The sequence below is a fragment of the Megascapheus bottae genome, chromosome 9, assembly GCF_031878675.1.
Source record: "Megascapheus bottae isolate mThoBot1 chromosome 9, mThoBot2.hap1, whole genome shotgun sequence".
NCBI lineage: Eukaryota > Metazoa > Chordata > Mammalia > Rodentia > Geomyidae > Megascapheus > Megascapheus bottae.
In genome coordinates, this window is record NC_143517.1 from 27,573,687 (window position 1) to 27,597,207 (window position 23,521).

Here is a 23,521-nt window from a genome sequence, read left to right on the forward strand (position 1 = left end):
GTTGTGAATGCTGGGTTTCCAGTAGGGACAGTTTCTCATCTAGTTCTGTCTCTCAGTTCTGTCTGCGGTTTTGTGCGTCGGAGACACCACAATCGAGAACGACCTGATGGGATCAAGAGGAGGGGAAAGGTAGACCAAGGAAGGAAAGAAGGGGCGGCGGGAGAACACAGTTCTAAAATTCAATGCATATTCTATAAAATTAAGAAAAGTGAGGGAAGGGGTAAGGTTGGGAGGGATGGGAGAGAATGCTGATCAAGATTCATTCTATTCACATACTACTTTGTTGAATGACAGCTCTTTTGTACACTTAAAGTTTAAGATACTTAAAAAAAATCTTAAAAAATTACTATAGGCCAAATGGTGTAAGAATGAAGGGAAAGGACAGGCCTTGGCTATGCAGTTCCTGATTAATCCCAAACCGACTGTCTTAGTTGTATTATTGATTGAAGTTAATACCCTTGTGCTTGAGCTATGTAAGAAAAAGAAAATCCAAAAGCCTCTTGGGGTCTCCCGTGTGCATCTAGCCCAGAAGTTCCCTCAGTTTAGGGAGCAGAGTCTAAAACTTAGTTTGCAGGGATTCCCTGGATTGATGGGAAGTTGTGGCGTGCTACAGGAGTGGGGGAGGCTCTGCTGGGTGGGGTAAAAGGCTGGCATTCCACCTAGGTGACACCAGATGCCACTCAGGGTGGACAAATGGCAGTCAGCTATACTCATGACAGGAACTGAAGAGGTATCTAGCTAGTACCTACATTAGTGTTGGGATTCCTAAAGCAATATTCACTGAGGAGGGAGGAAGGATGGGATTGAGGAGCAAGAATTACCCGAGATGTGCTCTTGAACAAGTCTGTTGAAGATTTTCCTGAAAGAATTGGCTTGGATATCTGGAGAAACTAGATTTTAGTGCTAGAAACAAGCTAAGATACCTAGATATTCCAGACTCTTCAGGTTCTTCCCCCCCTCCCCCATACTGGAGACTGATTTTAGCCTTGTTCACACACAGGTACTCTACCACTTGAACCATGCCACCCACCCCTGTTTTACATTGGTTAAGTTTTCCAGAGAAGTTCTCACTTGGTTTCCCTTCCGTGTGGGCTGCCATACTCCTACTTGTGCTTTCCCAAGTCTCTGAGGACAATAGGCTTGCCACTGTGCCAGGCTATTGTGGTTTCCCCCACTGCTGAGATAATGCATGCTCACTGTTCCCCCAGTCATTGCTTGAGATGGAGACTCACAAATTCTTATGCCTTTGCAGGACTGTATCATGATGAGAAAACTTGATAATGAAAGTTAAATGATTCAGGCAAGGGCATGTCTTAGATGGGAACTGCCCAAGAAGAGGTCCTGGGTTCAAACCCAGTACCCACTACATTGTAAGTCTACTTTTATATAAAATTCTTCTGCTCAAGATACCTTTTTGTTTTGTTTTGTTTCTTCTTCGTTCCCAGTAGGATAAACAAGCCCTGTTGCTGTTTTATTCTATCTTCCCCAAATTTGTACCAGTCTTGTGTTTGTAGTTATTAGATTTTTTTCTTCCCCTTCTAAATTGTATGTTCCAAGGAGACAAGAACTCCTTCTGTGTCTTTTTTGTTATTATTGCTGAGTTTGTGTTATGCTAGTGAAATAAATCTTTACTTGATAAATGATTGAAAAGCCTACTTTTAATTTTCTTGTGCATTTGCTAATTAGTCTTAGTACAGGTTTCCTATCCCTGCCTCTAACTGCCTTACCTCTCTGTCTGCATCAGTTCTCTGCTTTGGGGGGCCTCTCACCCAGTTTTACAAATCAATTCCTAACACATCCTTGAGAGTCAGATTTAAATGGCATCATTTTTCCCAGGCTTGCTTTTGTTTCTCCCACTTTAAAGGTGTCACTCTTTCTTATGGTCTGCTATTATATTTTATCTATACCTCTTTAATAAGCTCAGCTATTTTGAATATTATTATAGCTATTCTTAGTTCCTCCCTTACTAGATTATATAGTACATATATAATATATACACATATAACATATATGTAATTATGGCCTAACGATTAATGTTATAGGCATTGTGTTAGTTCTGTCAATCTATCTAGTGTCATTAGGGCTCATACTAAGCTGTTGATATAAATCTATGAATTAACAGATATTCACATGTTTTAGGATTTTTTGCTACCAATGAAGACAGTAATTTTTCTCAGGGTTTACAATGGAGAAGTGATCTCAGTCTATCTAAAAGAGTAATGTGGGACTGCTGGTATGTCTCAAGTGATAGATTTTCAGTCATGAGCAAGAATTCAAGGCTAGCCTGAGCTACATAGTGAGACCCTGTCTCAAAACACCAAAAACTGAGGGTGTAGCTCAGTGGTCAATTATGTAGAATGTAATGTAGAATGTACAAAGCCTTGAGGTTGATGCCCAGTACTGAAAAGAAATATTTCATAATACATGTAGGCAAAAATTTATCTAAGTTTGAGGTTGGGAGTTTGGCCTAGTAGTATAGTGCTTGCCTAGCATGCACAAAGATCTGGGTTCGATTCCTCAGCATCACATGCATAGAAAAAAGCCTAAGGACTGTGCTCAGGCCTTGAATTCAAGCCCCAGGACTGGCAAAAATAATTTATCTAAATTTCATGCTCAATAAAACATTAACAAATGTGGATAAAATTGAATCCGTTATTTTTTTTTTTTTTTTTTTTGCCGGTCCTGGGCTTGAGCTCAGGGCCTGAGCACTGTCCTTGGACTTTCTCAAGGCTAGAGCTCTACCACTTGAGCCTCAGCACCACTTCAGGCTTTTTTTTCTATGTATGTGGTACCGAGGAATCGAACCCGGGTCTTCATGCATGCTAGGCAAGCACTTTAACCAGTAGGCCAAACTCCTGGCCCCTGAATCCATTATTAATTGAAGTTATTCCTTAATTAATTCTTCTTCCTCTTCCTCCTCCTCTTCCTCCTCTTCCTCCTCCTCCTTCTTTTTTTTTTTTTGCCAGTCCTGGGTCTTGAACTCAGGGCCTGAACACTGTCCTTGAGCTTTCTCAAGCTAGAGCTCTACCATTTGAACCACAGCACAGCTTCCAGCCTTTTCAGTGTATATGGTACCAAGCAATGGAACCCAGGTCTTTATGCATGCTAGACAAGCGCTCTACCAGTAGGCCACACTTCTGGCCCTTAATTTCTTCTTAATTTGAAGTCTTTTATTGTTACATAAGATTTTACAGTTTGTCATGAACCAGCAGGTGTAACACTTTGAATTATTGTTCAGCAAATATTTACTTCTTTTCCCACCCACTGAGTAAGGGTGTGCTTTGTCACCACATCAATGCTGGACATGGTTATGTGAATTGCCTTGACCTGCTAGGATGTTGGCAGGTTTGAATCACATACAGACATAAATGTGCTTCTATGGTTTCACTTGTTCTCTTGAGAGCCACTAAGAGAAGAAAGTGAACCATGACATCATTACTTTTCAGTGTAGGCCATAAACGAACCTGTCTACAACAGACCTCAAAGCCACTAAGAATCTGAAGAAGAACTATCCAGCCAATGAATCCTTTCTACCCCTGACAGACAGATACAGCTGTGGATATGTGAATATTCAAATAAATTGTTATTGACAACTTCTTGGGTTTTGAGGGTGTTTTGTTACACAAGATCAGCATGATAGCTGAATAATAAAAGTGAGATAGTTCCATAATTTGCATGACAAAATTATTTATTCTACCAGTTTATTTTGCATACCATTCCCAGTAACAACTCCTTTTTAAAAATTTTAATTTTTTAAGTGTTGTTACATAGATGATGTCCTGAAGGGTTACGTAAGTCAGGCAATAAATAAATTTCTCTTTGGACAAGGTCACCTTTTCTCTTGCTGTCTCCCAGTTTTTCCTTCCCAGCTTCACCCACATGTTGTATAGTTCATTTTCAACATGATGTCTGTCTAGTGAGTAACATTTGTGCTGCATTTGCTATTAACAACTCTTGAACTATTGAATGCAAACTTTAATAACACTCTGATTAGTCAGTAAGTGCCTGGCTAGATGTTTTATTTCATTTACTCTTCAAACAATACTTGAAAATACTTGCGATGATCACATTAGTGTACCTGGATATTTTAGGGAAACCAACCCATTTTATGAGCCTTAATCACACCTTCAAAGACAACTGTGGTGACAGCTGTTTAGCCACCCAATGTACATTCTAAGTTTCCTCATACCATTCCTTTGTAATACTTGTCTCAATATCTAAATTTATATTTGCTTGATTATTAATATCTTCTCTTGACAAGACGAGGATAAAGACTATGTCTTATGATATCTCCAGCTTATCAGTGAGTGTCTGATACAGGGTCAAGTTTCAAAATGTGTCTATGTAATAAATTGGTGAATGACCAAGTAAACATTGGCAGTCTCCTGTAAAGCTGTTAGGCTATGGATGAAGATTAATAAAAAGATTACATGAACTTAGTAGTGCGCTCCATTCTACTTGCTAGTAAAAAATATCTGGAATATTTTTCTTGGTTCTGGGTATGTACTTGAACTGTATAAGAAGAAAATTGGAGAAATTTTAAAGATGGCAACAGATGGCAAAGGAGTTAAAATATTATATAGTTTTATATACAATTATATAAATTTGTTATTATGCAAATCTATTATTGTACAAAAATTATATAACAGGTAGAGCTTCATCAAGATTCATGAGGAAGAGCATGATGCAGTGCATCTCCTCATCAGACTAGCATCCCTGCAGTCATTGCAGCCACAGGCTTGCATGCACTTTGTATGCCCATGCACACTGGATTTGTGTGCATTCTAAAAAGCATCCTTTTTTAAGCAATGGTTCTCCACACCAAGTTAGTTTGTAACATTTTCCTCAGACCATTTTAGTAGTCACCATAAACATACATAAAATTATTTTAAAATGATGTCTTAAATTCCATTTTGGAATTCAAGTATATTCAAGTATAATTAGGGTAATTTACTATGGAAAACTTAGAGCATGCAATAATAACAGCTGCTATTAGCATCACTCCTTATAACTTGTATCAAAGAAAAGGAATAGAGTATTCAAAAATATGAATTACTTTCTAGAAATAATTTTTTCAAATTTTTGCCAGTCCTGGAGCTTGAACTCAGGGCCTGGGCACTGTCCTTGAGTTTTCTCAAGGCCACCACTTGATCCATAATACCACTTTTGGCTTTTTCTGTATATGTGGTTCCCAGAGATCAAGTGAACAAAACAGATCACAATCTCTGCTGTTCTGGAGAGCATACCAGGTACAGAGGGGAGGTAAAATAAACACAGTAAACAACAACAACCTCAATACTAGTTATACAATAGATGGTGGCATGTGTCATAGAGGAAATTAATGTTGGAAGGGGCTAGGAATTCTGTGGATGTTAGGGTACTCAAGGACAGGATTGAGGTTCCAATACAGAGGGTGGTAAATATAGCTGGGGGAGTGAGCACAAGGATTCCCAGGGGATCCACAGGAATCTAGGTAGAGGAACAGTGTGGGTAAAGACCACAGTGCAAATGTGCTGGCCAAAGGCACTGGGGCTATGGCAAAAGGGGACCAGCAAGGAATGGCAGGCTGTGTGGACAGGAACATATATTATGAAATAAAAGAACTGACCAAATAAGGTATGACAGCAGGAAGGGGCATAAAGCCATTTAGGAGAGATTTCATTTGTTACTTGTTTTTAAATATATTGCAATAGTGGGGGATTGAATTCAGGGTCTCGTTTGCTAAGAAATGCGCAACTACTTGAACCATACTCCCTGAGCCTTTCCTTTTAGTTCAGTTTTCCTTGTTTTTGTTTTTTATACAGTTGGATATTGGCCTTTTGCCCAGGCCAGCCCCAGACCACAGTCTTCCTATCTTTGCCTCCTAAGCATCAGGTAGTTTAGATGTGTGCTCCCATACTTGGCTCTAGATGTTGGCTTCTAACTGGAAGGAGGTAGGAAGTCAATGGGGAGTTTTAACCCTGTATGTTATATGAAAAGAATGTGGCAAGGTAAAGATGTTTATAGATATTCACTGGAAGAATCTAGGTGAGAGATGACTGATACTCAAAACTTAGTAGTATTGTCTGGACAAAAAGACTCCTTCAATAGGCAGAAAACTCCTGGGATTTTCTGGTAGCTAGGATGTGGGACAAAGATGACTACAAAGCTTTTGAACTGAGATAGAGGAGGTATGAGAAGGATAGGAGCAGTATTGAGAGTTTCTGTGTGTCGATTAGGAACAAATACCGTGTGACTACACTTATCTATATAGGACTCTAAAAGAATGTATAAAAAATCACCTTCAAGCGCCAACAGGGACATTGAGGTTAAGGGCTCTATCTCATTTTATATCCTTAAATGAATGGAGAGGAAAACAATTCCAGTCAAGTCTAAACAAAGTCAGGTTCTTTCATTTCTTTCTGATTAGGGTTATATACAGGAATGAGAAAAATGGCTAAAGAACTATCCAAACAAAACTCAGGCATAGGCATTGTGTATTCTCATTTGTGCATCAGGGCAATCAAACTTTTATGTTTGCAAGATTATTATTTTTAAAAAATGACTACTTTTGTACTCTATTATCATCAAGTGTTCCATATTTGGTTGTAAGGATGAAAAAATGTGTACATGCTTGTTGAGCTTTTTAATAAATAACTATTTGATGATTAGTCTGCAGTACATTTAAAGGACAATTTTTCTTCGGTTGCTTTAGAGAGCTCATTTGGCATTCTAAAAATGGATGCAATTTCAAAGGGTGGCCAAAATGTATCAATTAGCTTGACATCTAGGTCTTCTTAACAGATCTATAAATTTCCAATTTCCTTTGCCATCTTAACCATGGTAAATCATCCTGAACAAGATCATTCTTTTGAACAACAGCCTCCTTATTAGCCAAGATCAATTGAGACTAGAAAATGAAAAATACACTAGACACGGAGAACTCTTTATGAAACCACACTTGTGAGATGCATATTGAATGAAGATTAATGTGTCATTTTCATCTTCTAAATCATTGATTTAAAATTTTATTTTCTACATCCCACTGCTGGATTAAAACTAGTATATATTGGGATGGTTTACTTGCTTGCAAGCATTATCCTTTCCCAATTGAATTTATGCATTAACAGAATGAAATGATTTTTAATTTCAGATGAATCTCCCTTTGCATACTTTATGTGTTTCTAAAAATGCTAACTTGGGTAAAATAATTTTTCCATTGAATTATAAATTAGTGGCTAGACTATTTTAACATCTGAATAATTTTTATATAAGGGATTCTTAACATGGTATGGATCCTGTATTATTTGGACTCTGCTTACCATTGAATATAATCTCCTCCTCCTCCTCCTCCTCCTCCTCCTCCTCCTCCTCCTCCTCCTCCTCCTCCTCCTCCTCCTCCTCTTTCTCTTCCCCTTCCTTCTCCTCCTCCTTCCCCTTCTCCTCTTCTAAATCCAAGTCCCAGTGATAATGGATTTTATTCAGACTCCAACACTTACACCCAAGATTGAACATATTTTTCATAATATTAATAGTTGACTATTCTCCACACCTCACATTTAGTACAGTACTTTCTTAAGTGTCTTCCCTAGAAAGTAGACTTCAAAAATGCATGGATTTTTTTTTCTTGTGGGTCCTGGGGCTTGAACTCAGCCTAGGCTCTGTCCCTGAGCTCTTCAGCTCAAGGCTACTACTCTACCCTTGAGCTAAGTCCCACTTCTCGTTTTCTAGAGGTTAATTGGAGATAAGTGTCTCAGGTCCTTTTGTGCTTTGAACCTTGATCCTCAGATCTCAGCCTCCTGAGTAGCTAGAATTACAGGCGTGAGCCACCGCACCCAGCTGAAATGCTCGGACTTTTATCTACCTCCTACTAACTCTTCTCATATAGAATCCTCTTAGATAAGGATAAACAAATGCATAAAGGAAGGAATGTGAAATTTTCTTTTTTCTTTCTTTTGGTTGGTCATGGGACTTGAACTCAGGGCCTGGGCTCTGTCCCTAAGCTCTTCAGCTCAAGGCTAGCTACCACTTTGAGCCATAGCACCACTTCTGGGTTTCTGGTGGTTAACTGGAGATAAGAGTCTCATGGACTTCCTTATCTAGGCTGGCTTTGAACCTTGATCCACAGATTGCAGCCTAGCTACTAAGTAACTAGGATTACAGCATGAGCCAAGGCGCCCAGCTGTGCAGTTTCTTACACTGAAACACATTTATTTCCTGTAGTCTTCAGTAACTTCTACTTACATTCAAATCACAACTTAAATGATGCTTTTATATTTTCAGGCTAGTCTTCTTGGATTCCAAGATAAAATTAGGTTTCTCAATTTTATTCATCAAGTTCTCATGCTTATTTTTTAAAACTTATTAGAACTTACAAAAGCCCATTGTTTGAGAAATAATTGACTTACCGTCTGAATTCCCCACGCAGTTTAAGTCCTGTTGAAATAGAAAAGCGTTTCAATGTTCTTCTTAATCATATCCATTTTTACTAACCAGATGCTGGGGAGAGAAATGTTCAATAAGAATCTGATAAATGAAAAGATAGACGAATGAATGGTTCCAGAGCTACTTATTTTAACTTCCGTTTCCTCTGTTCTTTTTGTTCAATATTCTCCCCATCCTTCAAAAAAAGTGTAAAATAGAAACCACAAAAGACAATTTTAGCACAATAGACAAATTAATTGTACTCCACAACAAATTCAATAGTGCTCACGGATCCACTAAACTTAGTGTGTCATTACTATCTCCTTACCCCCCCCAAATTTAATCAACAAATGTTTAATGATTTTCTCCTCAACCTAGAATGTACAAGGTTGTGAAAATAGTAAAAAGACCATAAGTTTTTGTTGTTTGTTTGTTTGAGTGATGTTTTGCACTGAATTCTCCCTAGGTAGCCTGGGCTGGCCTTGAATTCATGATTCTTTTGCCCGAGATTCCAGGCAGGTATCATTATGTTCAGCAAGACTTTAACACAGTAATATCTTCTACTTTTATTGCCTGTGTGAATATAACAAAGTTACTAATTAAGCTTTAGGTACTTTGTCAAAAAATAGAAATACCGTTGTATCCAGAAAAGTGCAATCTAGAAGTCTCTTCATATAGGTGTATTTATAATTTAGTTAATCAGAATCTTAGCAGCACAGAAATAAAACCCATTAAAATAAAAAAATAAAAGCAATTTTGCTGGGTTTATGTAAAGATTGTTGATGATATGTGCAGCACGCTTGCCACATGGTGGACATCCAAAGAGTCCAGTTGTAACTACTGTCCCCAGAAGGAAAGTCCCTAACAAGCAGAGGACGCTTCTGCTCCCAGTCATTTATACACAGAACATGGTTCCATGAAGGTTACATCAATTGCCAGCAAGAGGAACAGGAGCAGGATAGAACACAATTAAGAAAACAAGTCCCAAAATAAATTGATGATAAAAAAAAAAAATCTCTAGCTACAGGCTAAAACTATGGCCTAGAGCTTGCCTAGCTTGCACAAAACGCTGGATTCAATTCCTTGATACTGCATACACAGAAAAAGCCACAAGTGGTGCTGGCTCAAGTGATAGAGTGCTAGCCTTGAGAGAATCCAAGGACAGTGCTCAGGTCCTGAATTCAAGCCCTAGGACTAGCAAAAAAAAAAAATCCTTAACTACTTACAAAGTAAGAGGAAAGTATGTGTTACAGACTATTTTTGGGCGGCTGTATTAGTTAGTTTTATTGTTTCTATGACCCAATTGCCTTGACATAAATAATGGAAGGGAGGAAGAATTATTTCAAGTTATGATTTCAGAGGGCTTAGCCCATGTTTTCTGGGTGCCAGGCACTTGCACCTGTGGTAGGATATAGTAGTTGGTAGTAAGGCTGCCAGATAGTGAGCAGAAAGGACCAGATACCCCTAAAAAATCCCAGCCCCTGGGACATACTCCTTCCATCTTCTCAAGTTTCCCAAACCTCCCTGAATAACTCCACTATCTGGGGACCCATTCTAACATTGATCCTAGGGAGCCTATTTCATATTCAAACCATAGCAACCAGTAGTAGAAAATGATGGGGAGTGGCTACTGGGAAATAAGTTCATATGTGTGGCGTATGCATCTCAGCGTCTTAGGAAAATGTTCAAATCCTTTAGCAAAATGTGATGTTGAATGTACTAGTGTTGGGTAATGCTGGCTAATTTGTCACAATAATAGAAGATAATAATTGGGTTATTGATCTTAGATATCAAGAAACATTTGTCATGGTAATGGATGTTCCTTTCGCCTTTGGTAATGCCCTGGTAATGAGCACAAACCCACTCTGATGTTACATTAGAATGGGGCTCACAGGGGCTGTGTTGTTTGGCTACCATGTTAGTCTTTGCAAATGGACCACAGACAAGTTACACAGGTCACCATTTTTGGTGCACGCAGGGCAGGTCTTCAGTGGTATTGCATTATTCATAATCATTATGTAGTGCTGTCCTTTGGCCTAGCCAAAGTCCACCGGATGGCACTGGATCATGAACATGAACAAAAGAATGTTCTGCTTTTTGCGAGATTATTCTCTACTGTTAAAGTAGTCTATGTAAAAAGCATTTGACAAAGATATAAACATCAAGAGTAGCACCTGTTTGAGTTTCATACATTTTCACCTCTGTGAAAAGTCAGGACTGTTTACACTTGCTAGACAGGCAAGTCCACCATTTGAGCCCTGTCCACAGTCCTCAAAATTTTTTATCCACTGGCAGTCACCCAGAAAGCTTCAGATTCATAAATTCCAGAAGAAAAGGCAAGCACACACACACACACACACACACACACACACACACACACACACACACACACACACACAGAGCAGCTCTGCCATTAGGTAATGAGATTGACTAGCATCTCTATGAAACCACATAAAGATGATGTAGCCTCACATGTAGCAACAGGCAGTTAGACACAGCAGTCAGACAGAGGAGCCGGCTGCTCCCTGCATGTCCCCACTTCTTCATGACAGCAGCCAGCAAAGGTCCTGGAAATCACCACCTCCTTGACACACGCACTCATGCAGGACACTGGTGGAATATTTTATTTGCACTATTCTCTCTCTCCCTCTCCCTCTCTCCTCTCCCCTCTCTCCTCTCTCCTCTCTCCTCTCTCCTCTCTCCTCTCTCCTCTCTCCTCTCTCCTCTCTCCTCTCTCCTCTCTCCTCTCTCCTCTCTCCTCTCTCCTCTCTCCTCTCTCCTCTCTCCTCTCTCTCTCTCTCTCTCTCTCTCTCTCTCTCTCTCTCTCTCTCTCTCTCTCTCTCTCTCTCTCTCTCTCTCTCTCTCTCTCTCTCACTCTCTCTCTCCTCCCCCCCCCCCTTGGTTATATTCAAGTAGGTAAGAACGCATCCACAGCTGGGAGACCGGTTTGCTTTTCTCTGAGCCATTCACAATGTCTTCATCCCCAGCAGTGATAAAGCAGCCACTTGATACACAGCCCTGCTCAGGTCAACTTTGCTCAGTTCTCCCTGAACTCCCAGAGGGGCGGGTGGCGCTGGCCCGGGGTGGGCGGGTGGACTCCGGTGCCCGCCCCGTAGCCCGGGAGCCGCGCCGAGGGGCGGGGCCGAGAGGCGGCCAGGAAATGCCCAGGAGGCTGTGTCACCTGTGCCCAGCCAACTTGTTGATTCCCAGGAGCGCAGGCTGCCTCTTCTGTCTGCGCCCGCCACTAAGTCCCCCGCGCACCTGTGGCCTGCGGAGCTCCAGAAGAGGGGTCTCCAGGGCGGATCTCCCCCCTACCCACCTCCACACCCCAACTTCCCAGCCATGAGCAAGTTGGGCAAGTTGTTTAAAGGGAGGGGCACCTCCAAGAGCCGAAGTGCCCCCAACCCCCAGGAGGCCCTGGCCCGACTGCGGGAAACCGAGGAGATGCTGGGGAAGAAACAGGAGTACCTGGAGAATCGGATCCAGAGAGAACTCGCCCTGGCCAAAAAGCACAGCACCAAGGACAAGCGAGGTAGGCTCCACCAAAGCCTCAGGCTGGGGTTATCACCCACCTGCTGAGACCTTGCCCAGGGGACATTGGCCCGCAGTGTTCAAGGGCCAGCCAGCCAGGTTGCCTCTTGGAAGCCTTTCTAGGAAACTGGTAGTGACTCTTCCCCAGGCCTGGGTGATTGGGGTGAGCTGAGCCAGATACTTCCTGGGTTGGCACAGTAAAAGGCAGGCTCCGAAAGGACAATGATAAAATGGACTTCATCTTCATGTGATATTTAAGTGACTCAACATGGGTTTGAGGAATCCGGGATGAAAATCTCAAATCAACATTTCAAATAAAGGCAGAATCAGCATTGCTGATTTTTTTTTTCTTGTCTCTGGCCCATATACTTACTGTTCTAGACAACATTCATTTAAATTCTTTTAAAATGGGCTATATTTAGGCTAGCATGGATTTAGTTTGGCATTTCTTTTGAGTCCTGAAAATAGTCCAGTAGATGGAATTCATCTTACTTACTGAGGTTTCTAGAGTTTTCTCGTGGATCCTACTTTATCCCCCTTGATCTTTTCACTAAGCATCAAGTTTTCTGCTGTATGTTTATGTGACAAATCACACATTTACCTTGTATGTGAATTCCCTGTGTAGAAAATTCTGATATAGTCATTTTTTTGGTATTTTGTTCCTTGTCTGTTGAAAACTAGTTGTTTATCATGCAGTTGAAGTCTTTAAAACTCAAAAACAAAGAAGGGAGGTTGCTTATGGTGCACAGGCCGGACTTTGAGTCAGTAATGATTCTTGTTGCTCCTGCCAAGCACCTGCCGCACTTTGAACCCTTTGTTCTTTGCTAGAGTTAATTGGTTTCTTCAGCATAATACTCTCTTTATAGGAATAGATCCACAGGACACTCACAGCATACATAAAAACCCAGTGGGAAGATTAGGTGATTTGATCTTATAATACCAGGTCAATGACAGATTTAGATATAGAAGTGGCAGTATAGGATTCTCCTTATCACCAAGCCCCGGATATTTGCACCCTCCAAGTCCAACTTCTTTAGTCACAATGGAGCTCTGGCCTAAAAGAGGCTGTCATTATTTCCTGGAAAAGAGGAATCATGCCTTATGGAGGTGACCTTGAAAGTCTTGACTCTGTAAATTCTAAACTCTGGCGATGAAAAGATCAAGTTTTATTGTTCTCTGTTATTGCATATAACTTTAGCTACATTTGAGCCTGTTTTAAAGCTAAGTTCTGCTTTCTATTTTTACTTCACGCCTGAAAATATTTTGGGAGATCATTAAAGGCGGTTTTTAAACAAAGACGATGCCATTGTGGCTTGTGAAAAAGTCACTGGCCATTCCGTCACTGTGCCTTCCTGTTAGGCTTGACATGCTGACATTTGCTTAGTGTCTATCAAACATTTCCCTTTTGCACCTATTTGGATGTGCATACAGCTTTGTCTGAGCGAATATTGATTCAAAAATATGAAAAAGTTGAATATCTGGTTTAAGAACTGATAAAACTTTAGATTTTTTCTTTCATGAATAAAATGTATGACAATATACATGCAGTTGAAGTTTTAGTTGGTCAACTAACACGTCAGGAATACTGGTTGAATAGAAAGCCAGCATCACTTTGAAAGGCATATCCTGTATATTTTTCTTCAACAATCTGTTTTTCTACAATAAAAGAAGTTTTCTGCATATTAAAAAAGAGTTCTACTGGTTAAAATATGTAGCTTTCAAGTGAGTATCATGTGTTAAAAAGATGGATCTCATTGGTGAAATTAAGAGTTTCTGAGTACATAGAATTAGCTGTCATAATTTAAAGAAAAGGACATGTCTTCCATGTATGAATAGGTGATTAAACAACCCTACTAGGTACTTAACTAACTTAACATTAGCCTGCTATCTGAGGTTTGATATCGTTGATTGCTGGTTCAGGTGGTTTTCTAATTGAGCATACTTCCTATGGGACAGCCTGTATTCCAGAGTGTCTTGTCTGCTTTTAGCTTTCAAAGGTGTAGTGGATCACCTGAAGGATAAGGAGCTGGAATTTTGTTGATCCCATTCAACCAGCTGGCAAGTTGTGTCTGCTTGCCATTGTATGTTGGTTTCATAATGTGGTTCCAGAATTCAGTCTGAAACTTGGGCGCATTATTATTTGTAGCTAGGTAGTACAGGAGTTGGCTAATTCTTACCTTAAGCTTTTAAAAAGTGAGTTATCATTATCCTTTATCAAAGAAAAATCCTAGTTTATACAACCAAACTGGTTTTGCAATGGATATGTTATTTTGATATTCAACATACTTTTGGTATGAAAAAAGAAATAGTTGCAGCAAGGTTTATAATGTAGCTAAGAATTTAGGAGGACCAGAGCTAGTTCTAAATGTACATTATTTAGTGTAACCCCTATTGTATAACTAATGTCTGTTTTGTGTGACAGCAAGCTTGTACATAACTTGTTATTTTTCTACATCTGTCTTACTCTCTCAGTGTTTCCTGACCCTTTGTACAACATGGTACCATGGACAACAGATAGTTGTCCACTTTACTGGGATACTGCAGAGCTGGGCTCTTCATTTGCCAGACTGGTGGCCTTAGGAGCTGAAGAGTATTTTAGAACATTGTAAATCTTTCTTGCTGCATTGGTTTGACAATGTACCTAAGAACATACGGTTCTGAGATCTTTCTCAATAATGTTTGATAGATGGCCACAGGGATTTTGCAGTATAATAGGTATCCCAATATAATTCTTTTTTTTTTTTTTGCCAGTCCTGGGCTTGAGCTCAGGGCCTGAGCACTGTCCTTGGACTTTCTCAAGGCTAGAGCTCTACCACTTGAGCCTCAGCACCACTTCTGACTTTTTTCTATGTATGTGGTACCAAGGAATCGAACCCGGGTCTTTGTGCATGCTAGGCAAGCACTCTACCACTAGGCCAAACTCCCGGCCCCAATATAATTCTTATATAAGAGCCTGGGATTCACAGCATCAGTTCAAGGTATAGTGTCTAGTTCCGATGGTCACTTAGCCAATCTGTGACAAGGCACTTGGACAATGTAATTTTCAGTTTTCTTGTCTGTCCAATGGAAGTGGTAACCTAGATCCATTGTGAGGATGAGTGAAAGTATTGTGAAAATAACAGTGCTTTATAAATAATCATCCCTGGTTTGTCTGTCTGTCTATCTATCTATCTATCTATCTATCCATCCATCTATCTATCTGAATTTCTATGTGGTCTATATTTATTTAGATAGATAGATATCTCTCTATATTTGTAATTGGCCTATTAATTGGCCCACTTTTTGATTTCCTGGAATCACATTGAACAATCTACTCCATGTCCCCCACAAAACCTATTTCATGGAAGGCACTTGTCCAGGTCTTTCTTTTCTCAGTCTTTCCCTTCCATACCCTTAGAGGAAATCTAAGATTTGCTCACTAGGGCCTATCCACTGTGAGGCTGGTGAGATGCTTTTGACATGAGTATGTGATCTGACAGCGAGACTTGCCTTATATTTTCTGCTTTGTGTGTCTCTTTCTCCCCTCCCCCTCATCCTGCCTGCTGTTTACCTTGTCCAAACATATAATTTCAAGCGGCAACTCCAAATATGCAATTATGGGAATCCAATTCAGGGTTATCAGTGGGCCTCAGCCTGTTGTACTTGTGATGTGAGCTGACGGAGAGAACATGTTGAGATAGAGACAAAGCACATTTGCTCAAGGCCCTCTTCAGTATTGCTATTACTATACCTGCTTTCTGTGAAATTTGGTATTGTGACCATTCTCCCTGTTCATCAGGTATCTGTCAATCGTGATCCGTGTCACAAGTGGACATGGAACCCAGGACTGTTGGAAATAGTTGCAGAGGTGGAGCATCCTCTGCACAAACAAAGCATTGCACTTATAGGCCTAGGCTGAGAGTTGACAGGAATTTGGTTTGGGAATTGCATGATGCTAACATGATCTGCAGTGTAGGAAGATGGTATATACAGTCACAATTCTACTCATTTCAGTGGGAGATCTCCTGTAGACTCTTGATTTTGCTCTGTATCAGAGGAATTCCTCAGCTCTTGTACCAGGAACAGTCCAAAAGGACATTTGTGTCCTGAGAACAACAGCAGAGGCTGCTGGTAGAGTGTCAAACCAGGGCAAATACAAGGCCCAGGTAAAATGAGATGGCCATGAATTACAGGCTCCTGACAGAAGTTCCCTGGGGAATGCAGCTTACCTGGTGACCTCTTTTTGGAAGAGAGTTTCACAGACTGTGGCTCCCAGATCCCCAGCATTAGAATTACTTTTTCAATGGTTGTTAAAAGGCTCACCAGCAAGATTCACAGTTCTGAACTTTGAAGAAGCAGCTCAGTAATTCTTACTCCCACTACACTTGAAGCTTATGCTCTATTATGAAACAAGCCATTAAATCAGAGGGACTCATCTCTACTGTTTCCTTCCTTCTTCCTTCTCATTATTTCTTCCTGTTCTGTCATCATTCAGATACTGAGTTGAGGAATGTCAACTCAGTGTTGTTCTATTAACTCCTGAACACAAATATGAGGAACTTCTGGCAGATTGAACCTATTTCTTAACTACCTGAGTTAGTTTTTTGTTTTTGTTTTTGTTTTTTTTGCCAGTCCTGGGGCTTGAACTCAGGGCCTGAGCATTGTCCTTGGGCTTTCTTAGGCTAGCATTCTGCCACTTGAGCCACAGCACCACTTCCGGCTTCATGTATATATATATATATATATATATATATATATATATATATGTAGTACTGAGGAATTGAACCCGGATCTTCGCGCATGCTAGGCAAGCACTCTACCACTAGGCCAAACTCCCAGCTCCCATACCTGAGTTAGTTTTTAAGAGACGTTCATATGTTTCTTAGGGTTGTGATTTTATTATTGACATATTTTTTATTTGCGAAATTGTCCTTTAGTTTTAAACTTTCTCTACATGTTATTTAATTATTTGAAACTTTATTTATTAGTTACAATATGTTACTAAGAGGGAATTTTGTTGTAATAACTTTATAGATGCATATATCATGCCTGTCTACTCTTCCCTTCTTTTACTTCTTCCAGGACTCTTCAGCTTTATTTCTGTTTGTCTTTTCATTTCTTTTCTATTCTTTCCCTCCCTCCCTTCCTCCCGCTCCTTCTTCATCCCTCCCTCCCTTCCTCTCTCTCTTCCTTCTTTCTTTCTTTCTTTGTTTCTTTCTTTCCTTCCTTCCTTCCTTCCTTCCTTCCTTCCTTCCTTTCTTTCTTTCTTTCTTTCTTTCTTTCTTTCTTTCTTTCTTTCTTTCTTTCTTTCATTCTTTCTTTCCTTCTTTCTTTCTTTCTTCTTGAACTCTGGGCCTGATCACTGTTCCTGAGCTCTTCAGCTTAAAGCTACTGTTCTACCCCTTGAGCCACAGCACCACTTCTGGTTTTCTAATGGTTAATTAGAGATTAAAAATGTCACAGTCTTTGGTGCCCCAGCTGATTTTGAACTGCGATCCTTACTTAGATCTCAGCCTCTTGAGTAGCTAGGATTACAGGTGTGAGCTACCTCGCCTGGTTCTTTCTTTCGTTCTGCTTGAACTCAGACCTGGGCTCTGTCTCTGAGCCTCTCTGTGCTCAAGGCTAGTGCCCTACCACTTGAACCATAGCACCAGCACCACTTCTGGTTTCTTCTGAGTAGTTTATTGGAGATAAGAGTCTCATGGACTTTCCTTCCAGGGCTAGCTTTGCACCTTGAACCTCACATCTCTGTCTACTGAGTGGCTTGGATTACCGGCATCTTAGTCATCTTTCTTAGTTCCCACATGTGAGTGAAAAGTATTTCATTTAACTTAAGCTCCCTTCACTTAATGGTGTTTTCTAGTTCCACACATTTTCCTGACCAAAATTTCTGTGTGTGCATCTTGTGCTTTAAATCTTCAGTATCTCCCCAAAATCTGTGTATTGAAGTCTTGGTCTGCAATGAAGCAATGTTCAGACATATGGATTTGGGAAAGTAATTGGGTCATTAGAACTCTGAACTCAGGTCTGGGAGTGTGTTCTAGTGGTAGAGTGCTTGACTAGCATGCATGAAGCCCTGGATTCATTTCCTTGGTTCCACATGTGCGTGGAAGTGGTACTGTGGCTCAAGTGGTAAGTTGAGAAAGCTCAAGGACAGTGCTGAGGTCCTGAGTTCAGGCCCTAGGATTGACAAAGAAAAAAAGAACTCTGAACTCATCAATGAATTAATCTTCTCATGGGTTCATAATTTGATGGAATGCTGGAAGATGATAGAAACTCAGGAAGTTGGAAGGGCGTGTCCATTTGTATGTGCCTTTGGGGGCTATATCTTGCCTAAAGCCTTTTCTTTCTTTCTCCTTTCTGGATGCCATGAGGAGTGTCACTCTCCTGTCCTCATGATCCACCTGACTTGCTGTCCTTCACCTCAGGCCCCAAATAGTAGAGGCTAGGGATCATGAACTGAAACCTTTGACATCACACTTCCCTCCTTCAAGTTGTTTCTCCCAGGTGTTTGTCACAGTTACGGCACAATATATATTCTTTATTTTCATTATTCATTCATCTCTTGAAGAGTACCTAGGTTGATTCCGTATTGGCAGTTGTGAATTGTTTCTGTTTGTATGGTTCATAACTCACACTGATTACAGAGGGGCTCAGATTTATTCAGTATTCAGATGACAACCAGACATCAGCATATATTTGTTCTGTTTGTCTTTGGTGTTCTGATTACTGTGTATCATATTTAGTATTCTCATGTCTGGAGAGAAAAATGAGTTTTATACTTGGAGCATTAATCACAATCTAGGCCAAATCCTACTCTCTAAAATCAATTGCCTTTCACTATTCTGGATAAATAGATCAATGGATATATTTTAGGATCCTTTTTTTTCATCTTCTACGTGCAGTTCCTTTTCCTTTACCTCAGATGTCCACCTGCATAGGGGGGCTTACAACTGATGCATTAGCCTTGGAACCTCACTAGTTTAAGCTATTGCTGTGAAAATTCTAGTTTCCCGTGCCTTCCTTTCCCTTTGCTCCCTGGCAAGGATCCTATGTAAACATCCAGTCTCATTCACACTGGCAAGCACAGACTGTCCTAGCTTTGTTATCTACATCCTCAGTCTGCACAAACTTTCATATGCCTTGATCACGTACTTTTTCTTCAGTACATTTAGAATCAAAACTCTTAGATTAATTTCCCCATACATTTATTTACTTATTTGTTTACTACTTATTCTACTCTGACAACCATTATTATTATTATTTTCACAGTACTGGGGTTTGAGTTCCTTATGCTTGCTAGGCAGGTACTCTAACATTTGAGCCTCTTTTCTAGCCCTTTTTCGCTTTAGTTATAGTTTAAGCAAGATCTCATGTTTTGGTCCAGGGCCAACCTCTGACTATGATGCACCTGTTTATTTTTTCCACATATTTTTTATTGTAATTAATAGAAGGGTTACATTATATTCAGATAGAAGGTGATGCACCTGTTTATACCTCCCTATATGGATGGGATCACAGGTATGTATTACCACACTCAGCTATAGTTCCGATGGAGCTTTGGTAACTTTTGACCAAGGTTGGCTTGGGCTAAGCCTTCCCAGTCCTGTAATTTTTTTCCTTATCTGTATCTGTACCTCCCAACTAGCTGGGATTGTAGACATGCCCTGCCATACCCAGCCAAGTTTTTTTTTTTGAAGTACTACATTTTCTTATTTAAATTAGTTTGTTAAACTGGAATGTAGCATTTATTTCTTCCCACTAAATATCAGAATAGAAGGCTTTTCATTCCGATTTTATCTGAGGTTTTTTTTTTTTTTTAAACATGGTCTTGGGCCTTAAACTCAGGGCCTAGATACTGTTTCTGCCATGTTTTGCTCAAGGCTAGTGGTCTCCAATTGAGCCACAGTCTCACTTCTGTCTTTTTGGTGGTTAATTGAAATTAAGAATATCATGGACTTTGTTGTTACTGATGTGAGCCACCAGTGCCAGCTATATGAGCTATTGGGAAAGGGTGAGGGAAAGGAAATGGGGACAAAAACATGAGAAAATTTATCAATGTGTGACAAGTAATGCACCTAATATCTGGCAAATGTAACTGTAACCCCTCTATACATTACCCTGACAATAAAAAAATTAAAAAAAGAAGATCCCAGCCTACCTTGCATATAACCCTTCCCCCTCCCCCATTTTTTTTGTTTATGTTTTTGTTTTTAACAGGACTGAGAATGACAGCTTCTGGGATCATTTTGTCTGCTTTAATTCACTTCAGTCTTTTGTTGGACTGCTTTCTCTAAAGCAGACTTGTGTTTTTCTTTTGTGACAAGTAGGTAAATCCTAGTTAAAATTCAACTTCTGAGTCCATAACGCATGACCCCAAATAGCAATTACTGTTTATATTTTATTTTATTTATTTATATTTTATTTTATTTTTTTTGCCAGTCCTGGGCTTGAGCTCAGGGCCTGAGCACTGTCCTTGGACTTTCTCAAGGTTAGAGCTCTACCACTTGAGCCTCAGCACCAGTTCCGGCTTTTTTCTATGTATGTGGTACCAAGGAATCGAACCCGGGCCTTCGTGCATGCTAAGCAAGCACTTTAACCACTAGGCCAAACTCCCAGCCCCGCAAACTGTTTAGACTTAAAGCAAGTTTTTGTGTTTTTTTATTCTGAAAGTTTTTATTTGGTAGGAGGAATGACCTTTTTCTATACCATTAGGCACATTGTGATATATCAGATGAATTAAAGTGATGTTTTATCATATACATGCTATCATGTCTTTGTAACCTAATGGTACAGATCTAGCTTATCTATTCTAAAACAAAAGGGAATTTGGTGACATACTTAACTGAAAAGTATCAAGATTGTTTGGTTTTAGGCACCACCAAAGGTAGGAATTGGTGAACTCTGATCCATCGCCTGTTTTTATAAATAAAACACACACACACACACACACACAAACACACTCCCCAAAATTGAATCAGACATAATCAGCCTTTTCTGTCTAGATATATTTGTTAAGATATTAAATATGACAGAAACAAGGAGAGAGCCTTATGGTGTCTCACTAGAGAATGCATACCAAGACAGCCTCTTCATGACAGCAACATGCTTCATCTAGGGTTCAGCCAAGGCCTGAATGCCAGTTTGACAGAATGACACTCAATATTCTCAGTGAGTCTAGTTATTCATCGTGTTTGAGTATACCTGAAGCCAAGGCACGACTGTGAGTTTGACACTCAATTAGTCTAGTTATTCATTGCATACACTTTTAACCCACATTATATTAGCTATTCATTTTCTCTGCTCATCAAGAATACCCCTATACATTGTGAATCATATTCCTCTAACCAAACTGTCTTCTCATGCCTGGGGTTCATGGTTTCATCAATTTTGGCTTAAGAACTGCTTAGGAACTACTAGTATTGTCAAACAGACATGCTACATTGGGAGATTCTGTTAAAAGAAATTGGGAATAAATTTCAAGATGGCCTCACTAAAATCTTTCTGGATGATTTTACTGTATCTTAGGATAGAAGGCCAGTAGATGGTCTGTGCATTTTCCTTGGGTCTAAGTATATGATATCAGTGTAGTATTTCCCTTTGGGAACTCATGTTGGTCTCTGATTATTATCTTTTCTATCATCTCAAAAACAAACTTGGAGTATAGAATATTTGTATTCTAGAATAATTCTTCAGGTGTGTATGACTGATATTGTGATACCTTACTATTGTGCTATGGCTACTTGTAGAGGCGTTTCTTATGTCATATAACACTACAGTTAACATTTGTCCTCTCATCTTCATAAGTTTGGATCATTATAATGGGACATCAATTATTACCATTGTTGATTAAATTCACAAACATGGTAAGTGTTGAATTTTGGGAAATTCTAACTTTAAGAAAATAAATTAATTTTCTTTGATTGGTGCTATATTGCAGTTTATTGAATCAGCCAAAATAAGGTAAAAGTAGACCATTTACTACTGTAAATGTGACTGTAGCAAAGTCACAGGATTTGTATGCTTTTTTTCTTTTCATGTTTGTTTATTTATTTTTTTCTTTATTAATGTTGATTTTTACATCATATTTTAAATGATAGGTTTAACAAACAAGTGTTCAAGGAGGGAATCTCTATTTACAATCACTGGGACTTAGTATTTAGAACTTAATCAAAATTAGGCTAAGGGTTTATATGTCATAGAAACATTAATTTATGAAATAAAACATTATATCTATAGTGTGATAGGTTTTTTAAAATATTTTTATTGTAATTAATAAAAGGGTTACATAGGTTTTTATGTCTATATAGTCATGTTTATATTTCCATTACCATGTCCATAGCTTTGGGTATGCAGTTATTGAGTTCTCACTCTTGTACTCTTTGGATTTAATAGCCACATATTAAGGATACCATGCGCCTTTTGTTCCTTAGGTCTTCACTTTTCTCACCCAACATGATTCGCTCTAGATTCATCCACTTCCCTGCAAATGCCATTATTTTATCTTGTCTGTTGGCTATGTAGAATTCCATTGTGTATATATACCACATTTTCTGTATCCATTCATCTGCAGTAGGGCATCTGGATTGTTTCCATCACCTGGCTATTGTGAATAGTGCAGAGATGAACATAGCTGAGCAGGTGTCCTTATAATACCTTGGGTCATGATGTTCAGGATAGATGCCCAGAAGTGGTATGGCGGGATCATAGGGAAGGTCTATTTTCAGTTCTTTAAGAAACCTCCACACTGCTTTCCAGAGTGGCTGAACTAGTCTACATTCCCACCAACCATGTAGTAGGGTTCCTTTTTCTCCACAACCCCGCCAGCAACTGTCATTGTCTGAGTTCAAAATCTTGGCCATTCTTGTTGGGGTAAGGTGGTATCTTAGGGTTGTTTTTATTTGCATTTCCTTTATGACCATAGATGATGAACATTTTCTCATATGTTTTGGTGCCATTTTAATCTCTTCTTCTGATAAGTCTCTCTTTAGTTCCCTTGCCCATTTAGTGAATTGTTTATTAGGTTTGGGGGGGATTAGTTTCTTGAGTTCCCTGTAGATACTGGATATTAAGCATTTTTCAGATGTATTATTGGTGAATATATTTTTCCAGTTGGTTGGCTGTCTCTCTACTTTTGTGACTATGTTTTTATCTGTACAGAAACTTTTTATTTTTAGGTAGTCCCACTATCGAGTCTCTCTCCTATCTGTTGTGACCCTGGGATTCTGTGCCTATGAGGTCCAGTGTCTCTCCTACTTTATCATGTAGCAGTTTCACGGTTTCAGGTCTGACATTGAGGTCTTTGATCTACTTTGAGTTAATGCTTGTGCATGGTGAAAGGCTAGGGTCAATTTTTAGTTTTCTGCATGTGGCTGCCCAGTTTTGCCAGCACAAATAATTGAATAGACTGTGTTTGTTCCACTGTATATCTTTGTCTCTTTTGTCAAATACAAGTTGCCTATAGGTATGTGGTTCTATTTCTGGGTCTTCTATTCTGTTCCACTGATCTTCTGGTCTGTTTTTGTGCCAATACCAAGCTGTTTTTGTTATTATGGCTCTATAGTAGAGTTGGAAGTCTGGTACTGTAATATCTCCAGCATTGGTCTTT

General features: G+C 39.6%; 1 protein-coding gene across 2 annotated transcripts in view; it reads left to right on the plus strand.

The window, feature by feature from the left end:
- Positions 1-23,521, plus strand: part of Chmp4c (charged multivesicular body protein 4C) — a 43,621-nt gene that overhangs the window by 478 nt on the left and 19,622 nt on the right. Inside the window, exons 2-3 of one of the 2 annotated variants that reach the window (XM_090338995.1) lie at positions 57-129; positions 1,253-1,370. In XM_090338995.1, the coding sequence (XP_090195121.1) occupies positions 1,292-1,370 (79 nt within the window). In that variant the 5' untranslated portion in view covers positions 57-129; positions 1,253-1,291. Of the gene's footprint in view, positions 1-56; positions 130-1,252; positions 1,371-11,619; positions 11,936-23,521 lie in introns of those variants that run through there. The other variant, XM_090338994.1, reaches the window with a different exon arrangement.